Source organism: Gossypium raimondii, chromosome 7 (assembly GCF_025698545.1).
Source record: "Gossypium raimondii isolate GPD5lz chromosome 7, ASM2569854v1, whole genome shotgun sequence".
Lineage (NCBI taxonomy): Eukaryota > Viridiplantae > Streptophyta > Magnoliopsida > Malvales > Malvaceae > Gossypium > Gossypium raimondii.
Window position 1 is genome coordinate 28,252,983 of NC_068571.1, and position 25,066 is coordinate 28,278,048.

The 25,066-nt window shown below is 34.1% G+C and overlaps 2 protein-coding genes across 3 annotated transcripts; both read left to right on the forward strand.

Annotated features, from left to right (window-relative positions):
- The first annotated feature begins 2,768 nt into the window (after positions 1-2,768).
- Positions 2,769-7,541, forward strand: LOC105797655 (hypothetical protein). Its single transcript, XM_012627594.2, has 2 exons — positions 2,769-3,276; positions 5,864-7,541. The coding sequence occupies exons 1-2, from the start codon at positions 2,875-2,877 to the stop codon at positions 7,325-7,327; spliced, it is 1,866 nt and encodes a 621-aa protein (XP_012483048.1). The 5' UTR covers positions 2,769-2,874; the 3' UTR covers positions 7,328-7,541.
- Positions 7,542-7,675: 134 nt separating this feature from the next.
- Positions 7,676-11,421, forward strand: LOC105797674 (phosphatidate cytidylyltransferase 4, chloroplastic). Of its 2 annotated transcripts, XR_008197849.1 has the most exons (8): positions 7,676-8,160; positions 8,549-8,850; positions 9,029-9,219; positions 9,618-9,742; positions 9,963-10,096; positions 10,484-10,564; positions 10,685-10,800; positions 11,035-11,068. XR_008197849.1 is itself a non-coding variant. In XM_012627617.2 (7 exons), exons 1-7 carry the CDS (start codon positions 7,900-7,902, stop codon positions 11,124-11,126), a joined length of 1,221 nt encoding a protein of 406 aa, XP_012483071.1. In that variant the 5' UTR covers positions 7,676-7,899; the 3' UTR covers positions 11,127-11,421. The 2 variants fall into 2 exon arrangements, 1 of the variants encoding a protein (XP_012483071.1); XM_012627617.2 differs by lacking the exon at positions 10,484-10,564 and having other exon boundaries at positions 11,035-11,421.
- Positions 11,422-25,066: the final 13,645 nt, after the last annotated feature.

The window sequence follows — 25,066 nt, forward strand, 5'->3', positions numbered from 1 at the left end:
GATTGGACTTTCTGTTTCCTATTTTTGAAACACATTAATTGGAATTGTTGTTGAACTCGGACCACCTTCCTCAACATCGACAAACTAGACATATAACTCTAGTATAGCATTTCCACTAGAGCAATGCGTATCGAGCATTGCCTCAACATCCATGTTGCCTTTGAACTCAAATGTATCATATCTAATAGGGCCCATTGATGTTAGATATCTATATTTTAAACTCGAAATTCTCTTCCGACTTGAAGTTGAGACTTTCCTTCTAATTCTTGATCGAAGCTCGTTCAATTCGATGCTCTGGCTCAAAGTTAGTTCTGTAGGTTGGGCTAATACAAAAACAATCACAATTTCAGTGTCATAAATTTGACCATTGTAATGAGTAACAGTTCTAATTCATCTACTCATCTTCACCAAAAAAACATGTTTCACATGTTTAAAATGAAAAATTATACAGAAAAATAAGTACTTAATAACCAAATTCAAACAGCAACATTAACTTGAACTAATTTACTTTGTTGGGTCAATTTTTGAATTTCAGATTTTTGACATCAATAATCTTCTCCTTATGCAAATCTTCTGCTCAAATTTTAACAATGAAAACCTTTCCATATCAATATTCATTTTATAGGAAACTCTATCACCAAATATGAAACATAATTTCAAAATATTGGAAAAGTTTGGACATGACAAGTAAAAAAAGTGCTTCCAACAAGAAGCGTTTTTCTGAAAAGTTTTTAAAGATAATATTCCTGTTCTACCATAGAAAAATGAGATGTAATCTCGGGTTTCAAGAAATTTATTCGAGGATTCTTGGGTTCTCAAAATTTAATTAATTTTTTTTTACAAAAAGTGGTACGAGGCAGGACAAAAGTGCATCCTATAGGCATGTTTTTGCCCTGCCTTGTGCCACATCACCTGAAAGTGCGTCCAACATGGTGTGTTTTGCCTTTTCTCTAAAATTAACTTATTTCCCTAATTTTCAAATAAAAGGACCTAAAAGACTGATTTTTTTAAAACCGACACATGCCTAATCTTCCCCAAAGTTAATGATCTATTTGATAAAAATATTAAAAAATTAAAAACTGTCACATGGAGTGGGATATCGATGGGGATGGAATTGGGTCAAGTTACTGGGCAAAATACCAAAAAAAGCCAATTTTTTTTAAATTTACAGAAATGAGCTCGGTATTTTATTATTTTTCGGAATGGGCCATTTTCCCCTAAATCGCGTCCACGTTAGCGCAATGTCAGGGGACATGCCAGAAAATCGTGGCCACGTCAGCGCGCTTTGCTGACGTGGCAACAAATTGCGTCCACGAAAGCGCGATTTGTGTTCACATCAGCAAAGCGCGCTGACGTGGCCGCAATTTGTTGCCATGTAGCGCGCCCCTGGGGACGCGATTTGCCCCTTTTTCCCACGTTAGGTTTTTGGATTTTAAGGTTTAGGGTTTAGGATTTTTAGGGTTTTAGAGAAAAAGTAAACAAATAAGGGATTAGGGTTCCTAATTAAATTAATTATAATTTATTCAAAAATGGATTACGTTTCGTGTTTATGGGTTTTTAAGATAAAATCAAAGCAGGATGCTTTATTAGAAGGATTTCTGAAGTCGCGCCCACGTGTACGCGCTTTTGCTATAGTAGGTCCTGGAAATATAATTTCGAGTTGACGTTTCTGAGCAAATAGTATAAAAACGCTTCAAGCAGGATGCTTTATGAGAAGAATTTGTGAAATCGCGCCCTCGTGGACGCGCTTTTGCTACAGTAGGTCCTAGAAGAAATAATTTCGAGTTGACGTTTCTGAGCAAATAGTTTAAAAAACGCTTCAAGTAGGTAGTTCTCTACCAACGGTGATGGAGGAGCATGCATATTCCAGATATTGCATTCCAATATCCGATCTACAGACTTTTATAACAAATAATAAATTAATAATTATCTAAAAATGCATAAATAAAAAATTTTCAAATAATATTTAAAAATTAAATTTAACGCTTACCATTTTCATTTGTTCCACCGATATGTGCTGCTTATCAAGACGAGTCAATTCTCCGGCCATTGCTGAAATCGTACAAATTTTTACGGTTTAAAAAAATTTAAAAAAAAAAATTTTTTTTTAAAAATTATTTAAAAATAGGGATTTAAGAGAAATTTAAGAGGAACTTGAGAGCAAATTGAGATTAAATATGGATTTGAGAGAAATTTGGAAGAAATTTGAGAGCAAATTGAGAGGAAATTTAGAGGAAATTAAGAGAAAATTTGAGAGAGGATTAGTTTGTGAAAAAAAAAAGGGTGGGGGTATTTATAGTTTTTTTTTGGACCGTTGGGGGGGGAACGGTCAAAAAAATGACCATTGCACTGTTCACACGCGGGGCAAATCGCGTCCCCAGGAATGCTCTACACGTCAGCAAATCGCGTCCACGTCAGCGCGCTTTGCTGACGTGGACACAAACCGCGCTTACGTGGACGCGATTTCCTGACACGTTCCCTAACTTCGCGCAGACATGGATGCGATTTAGGAGAAAAAGGCTCATTCCGGTAAATAATAGAATACCGGGCCCATTTCAATAAATTTAAAAAAAATTAAACTTTTAATGGTAAATTGTCCCAAGTTACTTCGTTGCCTTACAAATGCTGAAAAATAAAGTAAAATGTCTTACAAATGCTGAAAAATGACAATAATGTAAATTTCGACTTTCGAGGTATGTGCTTGTAAATTAACAATCCTCGAGGATACGGATGCAAATATGTTAAACAAAACAGAATAAGTGATCTTCACCGTCTATCCTGCTCGCGAATTCTTGTTCCTCTAGGGCGGAGATTTTTGTTTTTTTTGTATTTTGATATTATTGGATGGTTTGAAAGAAAAGGTGCGGAAGAACAATGGAATACACGGCGGAGCAGCAACAGTACCAACAGCAATACCAGAATCAGCCGCAGGCGTATGGATATGATCCTTCTCAATACCATCATCAATCAGCCGCTTCATACTACGCCTACGCCTACGGCAATCAGCAACATCAACAACAGCAATACCCGTATTACCCTCCTCAAGATTCTTATCCCCAACAATATTCCCAGTTTTATCAAGAAGCCGCTCCCATTCACCCTCCTGGCGTTCCCTTGGACCACCACAGTCAGCCCACCGTTTATTATCCACCTCAGCCTGCGGTGGACCCTCAACATCAGCAGGGAATTCCCGTTTCGGGTTCGGATTCCTCCGCGGTGCCGGCGAATTATGCGGGGAATGTGGTTTCGGCTCAGAGAGATACTCGGCCTCGTCAGGTTAGGGTTCTTTTGTATAAGTACGTCTATATACGTTTTCTTTAGCGCCAGAGGGATGAATCTTGAACATTATTTTCAAATTATCTGATTTCATTTTTCTAAAAATAATTATTGTTTGAGATGGAGATATTGAAAAGTTTTTACTTTGAGGATGTTCATGGAAGAACAAGATTTGTTAGTGGGAATTGGGTTTTCCCAGTCATGGTGTGAAACACGGTTTCAAACATACTTTCCTTCCGAAACTTGTTCTTAGATGAATCACCAATGTTTGTTGATTGATGATATGACATGGTGTTAAGATTTGGACTATGTCAGAATCAGTTGCCTGACTTGGCTCAGTTTAGCACATGCCCAATTTCTATGTTAAATGAGCTTTGCTCAAGCAACTATATGTGATCTTGCTAAAATCTTTGCTGTGTTGAGTTCGTGTTCGTCTCTCTGTAGTGTACCAATGCTACATTTGACTGGGCCTAGATTGCTTATTGTTTAAAAGTGCTAAGAGAATTGTCCAGCAAATACTTCTTAGAGGAGCTCGGCTGGTCCCAGTCGTGTTTGGCTCAGAGAAGATTTTGTTGGAATCAACCACTTCTTATTTTTTTTCCTGAGGAGCTCAAAGATGTCAGTGCTTAGCTTGGTTCAAATTTTAGATACCGATTGAAGATGTTGTCTATTTTGTTAATCACTGTCTTTGTGCTAGATTGAAGGTTACGTAATTGCTTGGCTTCCATAATAATGCTGTCATTTATTTTGAGGTAAGTGTCTTGTCCTCCTCCATCAGGCTTATATGTGAATGTCCATGGGTCAGCAGAGGTACTGAATTCTTGGCACTCATCCCCCTTTCTTGCAAGATATTAGAAGACAGAACAATTTAATGGTCACAAATCGCTAGAGCAACCAGATAAAGACAGTGATATCTAGCCTAAAAGTTCACAATAGCTGTAGCTTTGGGTCCATTTTATGCATGAATACTGATAATTCTTTACTGGTTGCTTTAGGGCTCATGTGGCCTGAGAGCACCATTTACTGATGTGCTCTGTTGAATCAAGTGGTATCTATCTTTCCCGATCTTTTCTGCGAGGGAAAACAACTTTAATATTGTGTACCTCCATGTTGGGTTTGATTGCTATCATTTGGTTTATTTTGTGGCTCATAATTATAATCATAATGAGCCATCTCTATGCTTCTTCTGCTGCTTATTTGTGTGGGAATTTTCAATTGTCATTTTGCACCCATGCAGTTAAGTATGCTGTATTTGTCCTATTTTATTTTCTTCTGATTAACATCCACTGTATCCTGAGGCAATTGTTTACTAATGCACTGTTTCATTTTTTTTTTCTACACTTGGTTAAATGTTGCCATTGTTTTAAATTTGAAATTCTCATGCGTTGCTAGATCACCTTCCATCTTGATGCTTACCAAACTTTAGATGGGAAGCACTTTGAGATCTTTTCGCGTAGGGTTTCTGGTGGATCTGTTCAATTTATTATTCTCCCTTTCCCCCAAACATTCCCTAATCATTGATCATAGGTACTGTCTTTTGCTTATTTATATGTCTTTATCACTATATAGATCCTGTCGGTTCCAAGTCATTGTAGATAAAATAGGACTTCAATCGATTAATATCTAGGGTGTGTATAGAAAGTTACCTATATTTGGATTTGGGTTTAATTGCTTGTAATTACATGTGTGGCATGTTTGGGTAACCATTACAATTAGTGGGTCCTACTGAATTGAGTGTAATTGGAGTACCCCATTTATAGAGTGTGTGTGTGTTTTTTTTTTGGGGGGGGGGGGGGGGAGCGTTGAGAATTGGAGGACTTACATGGTTAATTAGCCAGATGACTTTCATCTTTTTAAAAGGATTTTTTATTCCTTTTTTAAGATGAAATTACACACTAGGAGACAAACTTGTCTATGGAATTAGAATTCCTTATAATTATAAGGCTGCGTAATTACTACCATAGTAATTATACTTTCTTTCAAACTTTATGGGTCCAAAGACACACCTAGTGTTCGTTGTGCAGTGTGGCAAAAGTACTTGCTGGAATTTTTTAACTCTATTATGGCTTTGAACAGCACATCTTGTTATGACCTTGAAGTATTTGCTTTTATGTTTTGTTTAATGCTAGATTTCTCCGAGTTCTCTCTTGGTAAACATTCTTGAAAGTGTTGTTATAGTTCTAATTGTTTAAATGTTTTTACAGTATCTTTAATTTTCAGTTTGTTGAAAAACTAATATTCTATAAGTATAGTGTGATTAATGTGTGCATTAAAAGTTGGATATTTTCTTGTTGGTGATATTTGTTTTTGATATTGTTCAAAACCTATGTCCCAATTTATTGCACCTGAGTTGTTAGCTTGTTACCTGTCTGATTACTTATAAGGTCAGTTCAGCTGCATGTTGGCACAACATGTATGTCCATACTCTATATCTATGTTATGTTGCCGCTTCTGTCTGATTGAGTTAATTTCACATTGCTTAGTTGAGAATGTTTTTGGCCTTATTATTCTGATTTATTTGATCTTGTTAGTATCTGATAACTATTTTGATTTCACATTGCACCTTATCTTCGAATGTATTCTACAGATGCAATCTGCATATAGGGGTGGAAGAAGGGGTAGGAGGCCTTTTAGAGGGGGCAGCTTGGGTCATGCTGGTCATGGCCATAATGGCAGTCAGCATATTCCTTCAAACGGTGCAGCATCAGCTATACCAAATTCTGCTTTAGATCCAAATGGAGCAGCTGCTGCAATGCTACCTTCAGCATCAGTTCCAGGTCATGCAACATTACCAGCGCAGGTGCCTGCTGCTCCACTCCGGCCACCTCCACGCATGGCTTGGTGTGAACTTTGCAGGGTTGATTGCAACAGACCAGAAATCCTGGAGCAGCATAAGAATGGAAAGCGGCATAAGAAAAACTTGCAGGTACGTGAAGAGCTGCAGAAGCGGAATGGAGTTATAACTGGACAGCAAAGTGTGCAAGTGCCTAATTTGGGATCAGAAATTGTTCAATTGGAGAAAGTTGAGGGATCTGAGGAAAAACAACATCAACAGATGGTTCCCTCCTTGGCTGCCACTACTGACAACAAGAAAGAAAATGAGCAGCAGCAGGACATTGTGAATAAACCTGAAGCATCGACAACTGGTCCTGCAGAAGCTAAAAGGAATTTAAGGAATCCCTCTGAAGCTCGGGGCCGTGGTTTGAAGCGTAAGATGAGAGGGGGACGAGGGGGTAAATATGTGAAAAGAAATGAAGGATCTAGAAGACCATCTGAGCCTCCCAAACCAAAGGGAGGTATTCCTTTTATGTGTGAATTGTGCAACGTTAAGTGTGAAACTCAGGTGGTTTTTAACTGTCATTTGGCTGGTAAAAAGCATATTGCAAATATGAAGAGGTTTCACGGGCACCGGGCTTTATATGGAGAAGCTGGAGTTCAAGCACTTTATCCACCTAATATCAGTGCTCCACCACCTCCCTTGGTCCCTCAAATTCAACAGGGTGTTACGGACCCACAAGTAGTTTTAGCTCAGCTGTTGACTTATGTCCTTAGTCAAGCCCAAGTTCCAGGGTTAGCGGGCCCTCAGGTATCTCTACCGATAGCAACATTGGAGTCAGCACAAGCACCATTATCAAGTTCAGGAAACCAGTACCAGCATGAGTTTCCTCAAGGTTTATTAGCCACATCAGAAGTGAGGAATGGATTGGGTGTGATGGCAGAAGCTGAAACTTGGCAGCAACATACTGCCGCGAAGTCTGAAGCCTTACCATCTGCAGGAGATAGGGGAGCAAATAGCCAAGGTTCAGAATCTGAAAAGAATGAAGTGAGTCAGCAACAATCTTTCAGCGCTAAGACTGAAGTTCCAACAACTGTTAAGATGGAGAGTGGAGGTTTAGACACAGAGATTCCCCCCATGGACGACCCTATTGCAACATCAACGTCAAAAAGAGAAAACACAACAGTTGATGAGTCGGAATCTAACAATAATTTGGAGCAACCTGAGGACCCTGAGGAGGACCCCGAAGAGAATGAGCAAAATGAAGCGGCCTAAGTTCCTACGCGTTTGTCCCTCTTAGTGTGGCAATAATTTAGGATTAAACTTGAACATGAATTGGTAGACCTCTTTCTTGAATTTTATACAATAAATTAATGCCATGTCAAGAGGTAGAGAAGTGGGGGATGATTAGGATTATTGAGTAGAATAACTTTATTATTATTTTTACTACTACTATTATAATGAGAAAGATACATATGCGTTCTTTCTACCGTGTCAGCTCTTGCCATAGGTCCAAGAGATCAATTCAAGGCATGTAATTGGCGTCTCTAATTTCTTTGAGAGCCTATCTTTTTCCATTTTCATTTTGATTTCAAAGAAAGAAATGCAATTTCCGTAACCACTTTGGGAGCCGAACCTAACCTAACCGTTCCCGTAAAATCCCAAGAAAAAATAGCAATAAAAAATAAAGATAATAAAACGACAAGTCCTCTCGAAAATCCCCATCCCTCAATTCTACAATCTTCATTCTCAATCCAACAACTACAACTACGAAAATATGACTCCTCATTTTCTCCGTTAATAATTATAGAACACATCCCTTTTTTTCTTTTTGCTTCAAATCTTTTATGGCCTCTTTCGTTGAAATCAGTCGGTACAATCTGATTCCACTCTCTGTGACTTCTCTCTGCGGTTGCCCATGCCGTCTCTTATCCAACAAAACCCTAATTCCCACTAGAAGAACCCCCAAACTCAAGCTTAACTTTGTCTTTCATGGATCGAAATCGGTCTTCCGGGTTCGTCCTACCAGTATTTACGTCAACCGGCGGTTAATTACGGCCGTCGCCCGTGCTGAACCCGAAAGTATCGACGAAAGCAATGCCGAGGAGGTACCTTTAATTATGGTTGTGTTCGGATTTGTTTCCGTTAAAATCATATATATGCATATGTTTTAAAAACTTAGTACTGTTTTAGTACTGCATTTTAAACGTTTGATTAATCTGTTTGTTGCTGTTGATGTGTCAATATAAAAGAATCTGAAATCTTGAAGAGTTGAATTCATGTTGAATTAGCGAAAAAAGAACTTGGGTGGTCAGAGATTTAAAAACTTCTGGAATTTTTTTTTTAGAATTGCTAATTTCAAGTAATTGATAGATGATAGAAATAGTCATAAACAACGCATGAGCATTTTAATCTATGTTGAGATTATCAACTTTTCTCCATTCAATTGAAGGGAACTTTTGTTCAAAGATGGTTACTCAAACAGTTATGTTGTAGGAAGTTGACCAAGGCACTGTCTTACCAACGACAAAGGATTCTTTTTCTGAGTTACAACATAAATCAAGTCAGTTGAGAAAAAGGATCGTTTTCGGACTTGGTATTGGGATCTCTGTCGGAGGTGCTGTATTAGCTGGAGGATGGGTTTTCACTGTGGCTTTGGCAGCTGCTGTTTTCCTTGGCGCACGTGAGTATTTTGAATTGGTTAGGAGCCGTGGAATCACAGCAGGAATGACACCTCCTCCACGATATGTCTCGCGAGTTTGCTCTGTTATATGTGTGTTCATGCCCATTCTCACATTGTAAGATGGTAACCTTATGTTGTTGCGTGCATTACAATAATATCTACTAATGTGTTGGTTTCTGTCTTTGTTTAAAATGCTACATCTTGCCTTCAAAAACTTGTAATTCCTACTTTGCTGGTGAAAATTTTTGAAAATATTTCATGTAATTTATTTCGAGGTTGTGTTGTATTGTCAGATACTTTGGGAATATTGATATTTCAGTGACATCTGCTGCATTTGTTGTGGCTACGGCATTGCTCATGCAAAGAGGAAACCCTCGTTTTGCTCAGCTCAGCAGTACCATGTTTGGGTTATTTTATTGTGGCTACCTCCCTTGTTTTTGGGTTAAGCTCAGATGTGGTTTAGCAGCTCCTGCCTTGAATACTAGTAAGAATATGGGTTCTCGCTCTTTTCTGTTTGCAAATCTAAATATTGGACAAATCTATGACTGGTAAACAGTAATATTTGCTAAGCTTTAAGGATAGAGCTGAGAATTGCCTTTCCTTAAAGTAGCAATAGCTTATTTACTGCTTTTGCTAAAATTTTGGTGGTTTAGCTAAGGTTTTGGTGTTTCTGAATGATGAATCTCGTAACTTTTTTTATTCCCTTTATGTAATGTAATTTTAAAATGCATCAAGGAATTTTTAAACTCCTTTTATTTCCTTATATGTGGAACTTTATTCATCTTTATTTTTGGCATTTGGTTCTTTTGCATGTTTGGTTGCGGAAGGGGAACGATTATGACTGTTCACCAACCTGTTTTACCATGAACTTCTTTTCGACAGGAATAGGAGCTGGATGGCCTTTTCTTCTTGGTGGCCAAGCTCATTGGACTGTAGGCCTTGTGGCAACCTTGATTTCTTTCAGCAGTATAATAGCAGCAGATACATATGCTTTTTTGGGTGGAAAGGTATATAGCCTTGATCAACAAGATCTTGTTTTACTTGTTTAAAAACTTTAAGATGCCCTTAATGCTGCATTAGCTTCAGGCTTACAGTTCAGTGGTTATTTTCAAATAAATTAAAATTTACAGCTATTTATTGGGGTGAGTGACTTTTTTGTTACATTTTTAAATGGTGGATGTATCATCAAAGGACCATGATTGTGTTTGACCCCCTGTTCTGATGCAGGCCATTGGTAAGACCCCACTTACTAATATAAGTCCAAAGAAGACATGGGAAGGAGCTATTGTTGGCTTGGGTGGTTGTATAGCAACTTCTGTAGTATTATCAAAGATTTTTAGCTGGCCAGCTTCGTTAGTGAGGTATTCAATCTCTCTTACTAGTAATAATGCACACTAAGGTACAAATCGCACTGGTATACATTTCCATGCAGGGCAAGTTGTCTCAACTCTAAAGATCAAGAGTCAGATTTTTGACTGTTGATATAGCTTACGAGTCTATTAGGTTTGAAGATGGTACAAACTCTAGCAATAGTTTATGTTATCCCCATAAGAGAACACCAAAGGGTTACCAATTGATTTATTTTCATTAATGATTGATGCATCCTTTGGTATTCATCCACCTGCATGCATGAAGAGATCCATTAGTGAATGTGCATGTCTTAATTTGAATTCTGAAGTTTTCTATCTGTCCTTTCACACAAGTAACAATGATGACTGAAAATTGTTGATTCTTTTGAAATTAAACAGATCTCTGGCTAGGATTAATGCAAGTGTCAATTGTTAATCACTCCAGGAGTTAAACATTGGGATGACTGGAATTATGTAAATGTGGTTATCGAAAAAGGGACATGGATTTTTGAACTCTACATTAACCCGGAGCATTTTATTTTTTATTTTTGATAGGAATTTTAATTTCACTAACTTTACATGTTCTTTTCATTGGTTTAGTGCAATAGCCTTCGGGTTTCTCAACTTCTTTGGATCTGTTTTTGGTGATCTTACTGAATCGATGATCAAGCGTGATGCTGGTGTTAAGGACTCTGGCTCCCTAATACCTGGACATGGTAATTATAGTTGGTCATGATTATGTGTTCATTTTGATTTTCCAATACACTTGAGGGTGATCAAGAACTTTTCTTACCTTAAACAATTGGAAAAAGATGCTGTTGTTGGTTTGGCTGGAGTTATTTGGTGCTTAATATGAGATTCATTGATCATATCCCCTCCATTTTGTGTTAAAAGTAGGAGAAACTATTTCTCATCTCTATATTAACACTTTGTTTTTGACTGTGGACCAGGTGGAATACTTGATAGAGTGGATAGTTACATATTCACAGGTGCACTTGCATACTCTTTTGTCAAAATCTTGTTACCGCTCTATGGAGTTTGATACGTAAATTTTTTGATCAGTAGTAAGTAAGGATACCAGATAGAATTTCTTCAGTGTTTATATACATATATATATTATTGAAAAGGAGTGCAGAAGCACATTTGATGGATTCATCCAAAAGAAATCAGTTTCTGCTTGCTCTTTAAGAATCTGACAGAAGCAAATTGAGGTTCTGCTATAGATAAGTGGTGGAGTACATTTCTTATACGAGTTCTTCCAAGTTCAATGTAATGATACTACACAGGCCATTTGACTTTTATGGGGCTTTCCTTTTAACTTAAAAGGTTCATGTTCATCACGTGTTTTGGGATTTTGAAAAAAATATTTCATCATCTCTTCCCACCACATCATCCATCCACTTCGAATACAAATAACATGAAAAAAGAGTGAAGTGAGGTCGTTTGAATCGGTGGAGATCATGGATGATGATGTGGTCACAAAGGTTACTGAAATAAATTCTGACTCTGAATGTTGCAGTTTTAGCTCCTTGATTTATGAAAACTTTGCTTTCAATTATTATGTAAAAAGAGAATTGCATTTTGGGACGAATGGGTAAATTAATCTGTGTCTCACATAAAAATGGCAGAATAGTCAATTGTCCCTTACCTTTTATATTTGAAGAAAATGGGCTTTTAAACTTTTTATCACATTATTTTACCTTTTATATTTTTCTTGATTAATATCCCACAAGCTTGAGCATCTCAAGTAAATTACGCCTATGAATACATTTGGAGGCATTAGAGGAAGAATGGATAAAGTGGTTAAAGGTGGAAATCCTTTTAACTTCATGATTTTGTTGTATAATCCCCTATTGAGCATTGTGTAAGATGTTTTGTTTTCACTTGTTTATATGATGTAAAGGGTTGTAGGCCTATCATAAAAGGAAGCCTAACCTTACCTTTAGTAAAAGTTTGGGAAGCCCTAATTTCTCAAGAGATAGCAAGTCATCATTTTGGGAAATTAGTTTAAATTTTGTTTGGAGATGGTGAAGTCACCATTCTGTTATCAAACCTCGTGTCAACTTTAGTGTGTTTTTCCTTTATTTGGTTTGGTTTGTTTAATTTTAATATTGATTAGTTATTGAATTTCGTGTGTTGGCTTGATGGTTAAGGTGTTCATCGCCTAAGGTGTGACTTAGATTCAAGTTGTGCTAATCGCTTTGCTGTTAAGGCTTTAGCCTAAAAAAATGATTAGTATGGACTATATAAAAAAAGTGAAATGTGAAGAGCTAAATAATAAATATTAAAAAGTTGAGGGATTAAATTGAAACTATGGAAATGTTGAAGAAATAAAGTTATAACTATACCAAAAGTGGGAACGGCTCAATTGTAAATGTCACAATTTGTTGGAGGGGAAATAGTCATTTTGCAAGTGAGATAATTTTTGGTAAAATTAGCAAAATGCTCGTGGACGTGTGTTGAATTTAAGCAATTGGAATTGCTTTATGATGAAGATATAATATGGGCCATTGGATAAAAAATAAATATATTTTTTACACATATTAATTCATGAAGTGTTGGCACATTATGAGCATGGAAAGTAGGATAAAATATTTGCCATTGGATTTTTTGCATTATTTTATAATTATAAAAAGAGAAGAATGAAGAATTTTCTTCATTCATCCATGCACCAGACGTCCATTGCATGGAGGAAGAGAGAAATTTGGTTTTCTTACAATTTCATCATTCTCCATTAAATTTCAACTTTTCAACCCAAAATCTTAGGAATTTCTATGAAAACCAAAGAGAAGAAAATGATGAAAGTATTGTAGACAAAGGAAAGAAAGTGATAAAAGTGTGAAAGGAAGAGAAGAGAAGCAAAGGAAGTAAAATCTAGAGAGGTAAGTAATCCTATGAATTCTATCTATTTTTCAAAGGATTAAAGTGAAGCCCATGATAAAAATAAGTGTAGTGAATGCAAAATAAATTAAAAAACATATTAGTATGAAAGAATACATGAGAAATGATATTTAGTGATATAAAATTAAGGTGAGAAGGTGATATATTAAGTGAGATGAAAGTTGAAAGTGTAAACAAGTTCATATGTACATGCTATACTACCTTGAGGGACTAAATTGAAAAAATCCATTTGTGTAGTAAAACTTGTAAAACAAGTGATTTTGTGGTAAGGAATTATTATGTGTTAATAAGCGAATTAATTTACAAGTGCATGAAAGGTTAGTAACTAATACTTAGTTGTGAAAATTGACAAACAAATTCTTTTAACAACAAGCAAGCTGTTGTGGGAAAAAACAACAGCTATGGCTAACTTTAAAAATTTGCCAAACATTGTATAAAGTAAATTAGAAATATATATTTATATGCCTGGAAATCTTAGTGAATCTAGTTTTATAGGAAACAAATATAACTAGTTTCTAAATTTTGTGCCAAGAGAAAACCAAAAGTTAGTGAAGAAGACCCAAGCTACCAGATAGTAACTCTTAGTCAATTTTCTTAAAAAATGGTGTTAACTTGCTTTTTGAGTTAAATTATGAATTTTTTATGGTCAAAATTTCATTGAGCTTAGTTTTATAGAGAAGAAATGGTGTAAGCGATTAAAGTGTAATTAATGAGAAAAATTGAGTTTTCGTGAGACAGGGTTAGGATGATTTCGGGCTCTCCTGTTTCAACTTTCAAATATTATTAAAAATTAAAAAAAAAAAGAAATAGGATATGAACTTTAAATGTATAAAAATCTCAACGAGTCTATTTTAAAGAGAAATAAACGGAAACATTATACAAACTCTTTATTAAAAGATAAACATTTTTAGTGGAAGAAGGTTAAAGTTATCTAGCAGTAGAACACAAGAGAATTTAAAAAAAATGTATTAAATGACTTGCTTAAAATTTTGATCATAATGTTTTTTATATTACTGACCTGATATTTAGTTTCAAGGATTTTAGATAAAATTTGATTATTAATTCCGATGAATGAGAAATGAATAAAATGTAACTGTTATATAGGGATCGTTCTGTTTTAAAAGTTAAGCATTAATATTTATAGAATAATTGTAAATGGAATGATATGGAAACTAAATTAAATATATATGATATTTTGTGTATTTTGTAAGTGGACTTCGCAAAGCATAAATAGCAAAGAAATCATAAAAGGAAAAGAAAACAAAGATTACATGCAATTTATCAAACAAAGCCTTAACTCACATTTTTTCCATTTATTCTCTCTATCCTTATTCACTATTGGCGGCATCTTTTTGGTGTCTTGAGCAGTCATGATTGAACGTATTTTTCTACTTTGCGTGGTAGCACTTTTTGGGTCAAGATGACACATTGAGTGGGATTTGTTTGGCCTTATCAAGGATTTTTGGATGGATAGATATCCCAGCACTCGTTGGTCCCATCACAAGGTGTAGTTGCATCGACTAGGACTACCGACAATAAAATTAATCATATCTTAATATTGGACAATCCCATGAATAAAATTGGCTTCCAAACGTAATGAATTTTCACATATATTTATAAGCTTTGTATGATTCTCAATTTTTTTTTTAAAAGCCTTAAATTAGTGTGATGTTGTTATTTATTTATTTTTTTGTTTGCAAGTTGTTTCAAGATTTTTAATCCAAGTGTAATATATTAATTGTTTCGTGTGATGCCAACATTGACAATATAAATAAAATATAGATTATTAAATAGGTTAAATTCATAAATATGAAAATTTATGGTACAAGTACGCTACCAGTCCTTGTATTCTACCCAAGTTGTATTTCCGGTCCCTCTACTAAAAAAATTTGACAAATAGGTCCTTATATATGTTAGGTGAATGAGCAAAATAGTCCCTCCTTTAAAATCGTGCTTTTAAATGCTTATTTCGGGGTTTTATGTATAAGGAATAATAACGAATTTCACTCTCAATCATTACGAGATATATTATTCAATTTGTAGTTAGTAATTAGTTTAAGTAATAGTTAGATTAAGGAAAATACTAAAGCAAAGTGCAACGAGGTGTTGGCTAGATTTTGTTGATGTAGTTGAATAATTACAATGCAACTAAGAGATACGCTAGCTCTTAGGGTTAGCTATAAGATATATACCAAATTGGGTAGTGGGATGAATGAGATTGATGATTTCAAGCCTAAAAGATATACACAACCTAAGGTATTCTCTAAGCACTTGTAAGCTCTACACTAAATCAGATAGCTATACCTCGATGTCCATTTGCATTACGAACCCTTAATCGAATATTAGCCAAAATATTTTATTAGGTTCCATTAACTGAAGATTTTTGCTAAGAACTATATATTTGATATTCTAACTCTTACGTGGTCTTGAGTCTTTGATATCGAAGCTATTATGTCTTGAGCAGTGGCGAATCTAGAGGGGGGCTGGCATGGCCCCGGCCCCCCTAAAATTGTTATTTAAGCTCTTAAATTTTTTTAAAAACTTTAAATTAGTAAATGTAAAATTGTACTTTGGTCCCTCCTAAAATTATAAAAATTCGATTTAATCCTTTAAAAATTAAAAAGATATAGACTATAAAAAATTAAAATTTCATTCGGCTCCCCTAAAAGATTGTTCTGGCTTTGCCCCTGGTTTTGAGTATTTTTTTTATGTGTCGAAGAATTTTAATATTCAATAGTTATTTTTCAAGATTATTCACAGTGCCTGAGTAAATTCATTACGATTTCGGTGTGTGGTACTGAAGTTACATTAGAAAGAAATTTATTTGATTTCTCCATGCACTTCTGCAATCTTACCCTCACCGATGTAGTCTTTTCAAACATTGCTATATAGAAGAATGGTTTTACTAGTTGTGCACGAATTGCTGGAAATGTGATAATGGGAGGATAAAGTGAGATGCAATTTGTACAAGCCCAATTTTATGCCCGGGCCCATTACAAACAAAACCCACCTAAAACCTACCCAAAACCCAAAACCCAAAAGACCCAACTAACACAACTACACCCAGCCTAGAAAGATCAAACCCAATACCCTAAAACATACCCAAAAGACCCAATTACAAGCCTAAACACCCTGGCCCAACGACTTAAACTAACCCAAAGACCAATCAGCAAAAAAACCCTAGGTGCGCCGCACCTAGGTCTTCTGACTGCTGCCACCGCCCTTGTCGCATCACCTTTGCCACCGACCCACCACCGCCACTTGCCCACATGCGCCATCGAGTGCCTGCAAAACAATAAAAGAGACAACAGCAGAAAGAAAAGGGGCAATTGGCTATAAAAGCCGAACCTTTCTGTAGTTTCTTCTCTCTTGCTAGATTTTTGTACGAACACATTAAAAAGAAAATACAAAATAGATTCAAAAAACAAACAAATAGATTCACTCCAAGGTGATTTTCATATATTTCTTTTTCTTTTTATTACTCATTTACTTTTATCTTTATTTTATTTTTTTCCTCTCCAAAAAATAGTTCATATACGTGCAAATATATAAAGAGAAAAATATAATAATTTTTTTTTACCTTTTTGAATTTTTCGGCCACCGTGTGACGGCGATGCGGTAGGGCCTTGGCCGGAATCTAGACTTAGTCCAGAGAGACAACCCCCTCCCTTTTTTTTTTTTTTTTCTTTCTCAGTGTTTAAATGATTTTTTTTCTCAAAATGCCAACTTTTATACCTTTGTAAAACGACGCCGTTTTGGCCGGCATCCTTAAGCCCCAAAACGATGTCATTTTGACTTGAATTGGACCGATTCGACCAGAACCGCCTAGGATCCGCGTGTTTTTGGACAAAGGAGTTATTTGCGCCCTCGGTCCTTCCGTTTTTGAGGCTGGTTACAATGGGGTCCTATTTTTTTTTATGTTTTTTTAATTTTGCCACAGATTTTCACTTTTCTTTCAATTTGGTTCATAGACCCTGCGCATAGACCTCGCTAGAACGACGCCGTTTAATCAAACGTGGGAATATTTCCCTCCTCGGTCCTCTTCCTTTCAGGCGCGTCGTGATTTAGCCCTTTTTGTACTTCTCATTTTTAATTTTTGCCCTAAAACCTTGTTTACTTTTTGATTTAGTCCGTAACCTGCTATTATAATTATTCTTCCTATTAAATTAATTATTTTAAGAGTATTAACATTATTATACTGCATTATTATTTATTATTAATATTATTATCCTTATCTCATTTATGCATTTTTTATGCTAAAAGTTTTATATATATTACATATACGCATATATTTTTCTAATACATATACGTATATCTTTTAAAGTTGTTATAAATTTATTTTATATTTCATTTTTTATATATACATACATTTTTATAATATATGCATATACGTACATGAATTTTACATACACACATACTCATATATTTTTATATTATATAATTTACATACGTAGTTATATATATCTATATACCATTTTTTTAATTTTCATAAATACGTATATACATATTTATATACTTATATTTTCATACTTTATAATTTATGTACATATATATATCTATATACGTATTTTAAATTTTATAAATACATGTATAAATATATGTACTTTTACATATTCTTTTCTATATTTCACAATTTTATATACATACTCATGTATATGCATATTTTAATTTATCTATATATATATACATACTTACATATTTTTATATTTAATAATTTTAAAATATGTATACATACATACATACATACATTTTCATATTTTCACAATTTTATGTGCATACACATATATACATCTTTTACATTTTACAATTTTATTCATTATTCATTATTTATTTATTTACTTATGCTTTCATTATTATTTTAAAAGAATGCTTGACCTTTTATTTGCTTATTTTGCATGCTATTGATTTGTCCCTTTATTTATCTTATTTTCGTTGCTATCGCTCGTATTATTTTTACACTATCATATTTATTATTGTTTTGTTATGCGTATCAACAATGTAATTTGCTTTTGCATTTTTTTATTATTACAACATCGTGTTTCATTTTACTCGATATGTCAAAATTTGTTTTAAATAAATAGCATTTCGTATTTTGAGATTCGGAAAAGTCGTACCCTAACTTATGGGGTTTCGATTTTTACGATAAATCTAAATACACGAATCTTTTCAAACTCAAAGTTTTAAATGATCTCGGGAATTAAGAAAAGATCGTGTCCTAACTTACTAGGCATGATCCTTTTTTTTTAAATTCGAGATAGCTAAATATATTTTAGATAAGTAAATTTTTGGCATTCATTTGCACATCGGGAATTCAAGACATTGTGTCCTAACTTACTGGATATAGTTTTCTTTCTCGATTAACGTGAAATATGCCATTTTCTCGAAAATTTTTAACATTTCAATAAAGAATCGTATTTTTAAAACTCTTCAAAATTTTCTATTTTCGACACTAAAGACACCAAATAATCAACTAGGTACCAATTTTGGGCGTTTCAAGGGTGGTAACCCTTCCTTGTACGTAACTGACTCCCGAACCCACCTTTCTGAATTTCGTGGACCAAAATCATTGTTTTAATAAAATCAAATTGTTTATTAAAAGCAACCACTTTTCGAGGTGACCCGATCACACATCATCAAAAAAGATTAGTGACGACTCCCGTGTTTGTTTTCGTTTTCAAAATTAAAGTCTACCTCGTTTTCAAAAAAAAATAGTGTCAACACAATTAGCATAGGTGAAATATTGTATGATACATTACTGAAAAGAACATAGATAGTTGGATGAAAAGAATGTCATAATGGAAACGTTTGCAAGCATTTATATATTTGTTTAGTATCATTTTCATCATTATTTCTACTTTTATGTATTTATATTTCTTTTATAATCTTGAGATGTTTGTGTTATTTATTATGCGTAGTTATTCATAGTATTAAATTCAAAGAGTAATATGTTTGCTTTGATCATGTTCCAGATGTATTTTAATTTCTAATATTTTCTTTTTTGCAAAAAAAAAACGGAGTGTTTGTCTAATGCTTTCATTTTTTCTTATATAAAATGTTCTAAATTTATTTACTTTTTATACCCAAGTAATTACTTCTACTTCAATGTTTTTATTTTTATTTTATGTATTTGAGTCATGATTATTTTTATATTCTGTAGTATCATATATGTTAATTACTTTGAACTTTTTGAGTCATGGTTGAGTTTATTCCATAATTTATATAGGTTTAATTCAATTTTAACTATAAATCCATTTATTTTTATTAAAAAAACAATATTCATTTGCTTAATGATTGAATCATTACACCAACATTATTGATGCGAGCACATAAACATGAGGGGTTTAGCTTTCCTCAAGATCCAATTACTCTCTCTAAGCTTACACAGATTAGAGCCCAATTGAATGTATTCGTCTAAGAGCTTATGACAAGAGACCTTTAAGGAAGTGGTATTCAAGACCCCACTTTGAGGCAGGCTTGCGTCCAAGTTGGTTGGTAGATATTAAAGTATATGCACACTCTATTAAAATTAACTCATTTGGATCATTTGACGATTTAGTTGTTTTATTTTTGGTCTATTTTGTCAATGATCCAATTAAAAAGTTTATTTTATGTCCAAGTTAATTTATTTTTTTGTAAATTTGGTCCATGCACAACTCTCATAAAGCTCGCCAAGTTCACTTTTTCTTTTCTTTCTTCCTTTAAGTTTCTTAGGAAGAAATAATTATGTTTCATAGTTGCCCACATTTTCAGGCTACATTTCAAGGATTTGTTTTTTTGTTTATCTTAGCTATCCATATTTTCTAGACTAATTTTTAGGGATTTGTTTATCTTTTTTTAGCTTTATTCATGTATTAAAAGGGGTAGCCACCCACCATAGAGGGAAACAATTTTGATTTGAATAAAACTAGTTTTTGAGTTATGATCCTTAATCTCTTTGAGATAAATTCGTTCTCCCAATATGATCCTATTTTATCTCATGGTAACCATTAAACTTTCCTTCATGAAAAGTCAATTACTAACAAATAATAATTAAATAATTTATCTTTAAGACAAAGGACTCGTGACCACATAACTTTCCATCTATCATATAATGTCGATGAGAGGATATCATTTGCCCTTTACTGGGCTATGAATTACACTATTGTGGAATGATGCTACATCGTGTAGAAGTTGTGTACACAATGTACCAGCTTTCGGTTTTTTATCTATTTGAACTCAAACTTTCCTTTACATCAAAGTATACATTCACGCATACATAGTCCATCATCCATTCAGGATTAAGGTATACCACACTATATATATCACAAGTTGATAAATCCATAAATGGATCTAGGGTCTATTCTACTTTGGTTCTATCCGATGTACTGTTAGTCTAATTGGTCACATCTATATTTCTATATTCTGCGCGTCATCCTCTCCAATACTCAAGACAAGGTTTCTCCACAATTGGGCTTGATAGATGACATATTAGTCTTTCAATCGATTTGCTCAATTTTAATTAGACTAGGAATGTGTTTAGATTATCTACTAATATAAGTTGTCTTCTTGCATTACGTTCCAACCACGTAATGTCATTTGATATTAGTGTAAATATTAGATAATTAGTGAGCCAATATTTGTTTTTCATTTTGCTTTGGGCCAAAAACCATTAGAGATATTATACAAAAGATATTAATGATAATGATGAAATTTTATTGAACCAATTTATTGAAAAAATTATAGGTATATAGATGAAATCACTAAACTAAGGGCATTGGATCCCAACATATACTGGGGGCCTCTGATGCCTTGAAGTGCCATGACTTCTCAATGACTCTTGCACATACTGCCTAAGCATAGGACTTGGGAAAACGTGCAAATCAAATTTTTTTAGAATTAGGATCAAATTGACAAATTGTGCAAACATTGTGGGTAAAATTTGTTGATTTTTTAGAATTAAGATTAAATTAACAGAATGTGTAAAACGTTAATTACTAAATTTGTTATTTCATCAATTAAAAAGATGACCACGTCAGCATTCCATCTAGTGGCCAAAGATATTTTTAATGATAGAGTGACTAAAATTTACAACTTATCCAACGAGAGTGACTAAAATAACAAATTTTTTAAATGAGTGACCAAAATAAGAACATGAATAAACTCGAGTGACTATCTAAATAGTTTACCCAAAATTTTAAAATTCTATCTCACACAACTTTAGTAATTAGCGAATGAAATGATGTGACATTTATTGGTTAGTAACTTAATCGAAAAATAGGAGAAGCGCACCATATGGGAACCCCAAACCTATATTAAACAAAGAGGTACATGTCATCTCCCTCATATTTACCATTTTTTTTTTCTATCTAACGATCTTTGAAGACAATAACTCAGCTAGTCTATCACTCAGTTGATTTCTTCGTCTTTCTCTCTCTCTCTTTTTTTTGAAAGAAAATAACACAAATACATTAAGTTAAGCCACGATGAGCTATAAAGTCATTAATCTTATTTGCACGTAATCCTACTTCCAGTTGCTTAAGTACTTCCTCAAAAAGTTGTACATCAAATGTCGTGTCAGAAGTCATCTTGGTTATGCAATCGGCCACTTGATTCATCTCTCTTGGAACGTGTCTAATACCTCATCGGTCCATATTTTTTATTAATTTATTCATCTTTGTCTTTTTTTAAAAATCTATTTGTAAGCTTTTTTTTTTCCTTTTTTTTTCCAATCTCTTAAATTATTGATTTTTTTATATCTGCTTAGGAACGAAAAACAAAAATAAAGATAAAAGAAACAAAACATTAAAGATTTAATTCCTTTTGCCTTTTGGGTTCATGTTCATTCCTTATGATGAAATTTGGGTTTTCTCTTCTGTTGAGTTTGCGATGATTGGACTCTTGATTTCCTCATTCTATTTTACATGAAATTTATAAAAAAAAGTTATCTTTCTTGTTATTTTAAGTTCATGTTTATTTTTTGGTCTTAGCTAATATGTATGTGATAATAGAATGTCGATAATGACAATATATAAGAAAGAAAAATAGAACACATAGATTTTATGTAAAAACCTTTTCGGGAAAAAACCATGAGTAGAGGAAAAGAAAATTTATTATGTCAAATCATTTATGAATCCTTAAGAAACAAATAGTGTGGATTGTGGAGGATCGTTCAAGGTTTCGAAGCCCATGGCAATTGAATGAATCACATCGGTAAGTGACACATGTCATGCATGGTTTAGGGCACTTGCTTTTAGTGTTTCGTGCAACATGAACAAATAGGAGGTGGTCCAAGTACCCTTGCCTTCTTTCTTCTATATATGCTCCTACCTACACATGTTACTTTGCAGATGATCACTGATTTGAGGTTTGGTTAATTCCTATTAAGTCTCTTTATATCATTTTCCTATAGTATGAGTTAAATATAATCAAATAAGTATTTAAAAATAGACAAAATATCTCTACTCTAAAGCATGGTCTGTTGTGTTGCCTGCTTGAAATGGAAACTTGAGATAAATAAATGCTACAGTTTCATTAATTAATAGTTCAATACATTTGAATAGAAAAGATACTCTCACACGCATTACCTTTCATGAATTTCTTGGTCATATTTCAAAAGAAAATCTCTATCTTGGAGTCAGCCTCCCATATGTAAGTTTATTTTTTCCTAAAGGAAATTGTTTTAGTTTTCCCTTGTGAAGGGGTGTGCGTGTAGAGACCCCAATTGATGAAAATATTGAGAAAGAGGACATGAACGAGGTGACCCATATATCAACTTTTCTTGTCTATTTTCACCCATACATCTGTATGTTCTAAAAGAGATCCTCTTCAACCTATCGAGATACCTGCATTTAATGCTCTAACTACATATACCACCATAGGCTATACTTCTGCTGCCACTTTCACTTCTTCTATCTCCCATGTCCCAACACTGCAAACGAGTTTTCGGCTATTCGATCGTAGCTGTCTCCCAGTTATTTGCCTTTCTCTGCATGCATGTAATGCTTGTTGCCTTGGTACGGGTTACACATAGAATAATACGCTTGAAAAGAAGCTTCACTTGACTATCAAGTTTGGTTCAAGAAAAAAATTATCATTCATCACTAGCTATAGCCTTTAATATATGTTTTGTTAGTGGCTTGGAGCTATTATTTATTAATTAATTTTCTTGGGGTGTTTGGCTGAGTGATATTAAGAAGGGTTCTGAAAAGAAGTTAGTTGCAGTAGTACAGGCAATATCTACCACGTGGAAAGAAATTCTATCAATAAAAGAAGAAAGCATCAAGGAATCTCATAGCAGATCATGATAATGTTGATACTCAAAAGTTGGAAGATGATGTTGACGTCAACCACATGTCTATACTTTCTATTTCTTGGCGTGTGCCTCATGAGAATCGTGGAGGAAAACATCCAGGTTTTAACCTGGATTACTCACCTTCAAAGGCACACCCTCCTTCTCACAACTTAGATCATTATCATCATCATCATCCTAATCCTCTTTCCGAATGTAAAGTCTCAACTCAAGGTCTTACTTCTCAAATCTTCCTCTTTCTAGCATAGCCATAACAAACCTACATATTTTACAATATATATAACATAGGTTGATGCTGTTAGGAATGAATTATACAAGTACGTTCCCTCTAAAATTTACTATACATTGATAGTGGATCATCTATGTGTCTTAGATACGTAGAAATATTTGGTTTCATTAATCTTCTTATACGGTAACTATATAGTATCCTTCTCCATGTTCTTTTTGTAACACTCCACGCCCAAGCCGTCTGTCAAATCCAAGTATGAAGCGTCACAAATGGATCTATACTTTATTTTACTAACTTAACTTCTATAAAGTAGACTAATAATAAAACCAATCAAATAATGAAATTTAAAATAATAATTCGCACATCTAAGGCCTTAAGCCACTAAATACTTAATTTCTCAAATTTCTATCTCTAATCAAACTGTTTGATTACAATAAAACTCTTAAAATCTTATTAAGGACTATTTGTCCTAAATATCTAGATTCTAGAAAGGTTATCTGGCTTCGTTGTTGTTGATCCTGAGGCTAAGCCTCCAATAGTACCTTCTTACTATGTACATGACTTGAGCAAGTAGTGATCCCCAATCTTTACTACTAGCTTGGTCCCTCCCTTGAGTCCTCGATCAACCTCATAAATCCTGTGAACATATGCCAACCACTCATAAGTTTGAATTAACTTAGTAAGTTCCTTGGTTGTACCATAAATTAACCCTTACATATGAGGGTAGCAAACATAAAATAAACTAAACATAAATTAACTCCCTGATCATTCAAGGTGAATGTTCTTTATTAGAGAGCTGGACTCCACACGGTCCTTCGAGCTACTCAGCTCGCCATGAGACCTTTCTCTGGTCGAACTCTCCTCTTGATTGTAATCCAAGTAACTCGCCATATCAGCGAGTCATATCCTTACTTCTCGTCTATCTTTCCTTTCTTTCCTTGGTAGACATCCATAATCGAACCAGCCTAGCGGGCTCCTTCATTTCCATACCATAGTCCCAAAGTATTGGGAAATGTACCCATATTGTAGTAAACATGTAATTCTCTTCTATTTATTTGAACGATGAATAAATAAATAAAGTTAATTTTGTATTTCACTATTATGTCTTTTGTATTTCTGTCTTTCATGTTTTGCATGCAAAGCGAAATTGTGACAAGAAAATATTAGCTCATAAATTGTCTAAGTTCAAACTGATGATAAGTGGCATTGTAAAAATGTTTACATTGTGAAAAAGACAACTTACTTTAGTGGATAATCTAAACGAGACCGTAATATTGTAAAAGAATTAAAGTGAGAATTTGATTCAAATACTGAGAAGGATTATTATGTCGTCTACAATTCCATTTGGGGAGATGGACAGTCTTGGTACCGGAGCAGTTGACTCCACTGGTAGATGTTGGGAAATGTGCCAATATTTTAGTAAACATGTAATTATTTTCTTTGTATTTGAAAGAGGAATAAATAAATTTCACATTTTACTATTATGTCTTTTGTATTTCTGTCTTTCATATTTTACATGCATAGCAAAATTGTGATAAGCAAATATGAGCTCATTGATTGTCTA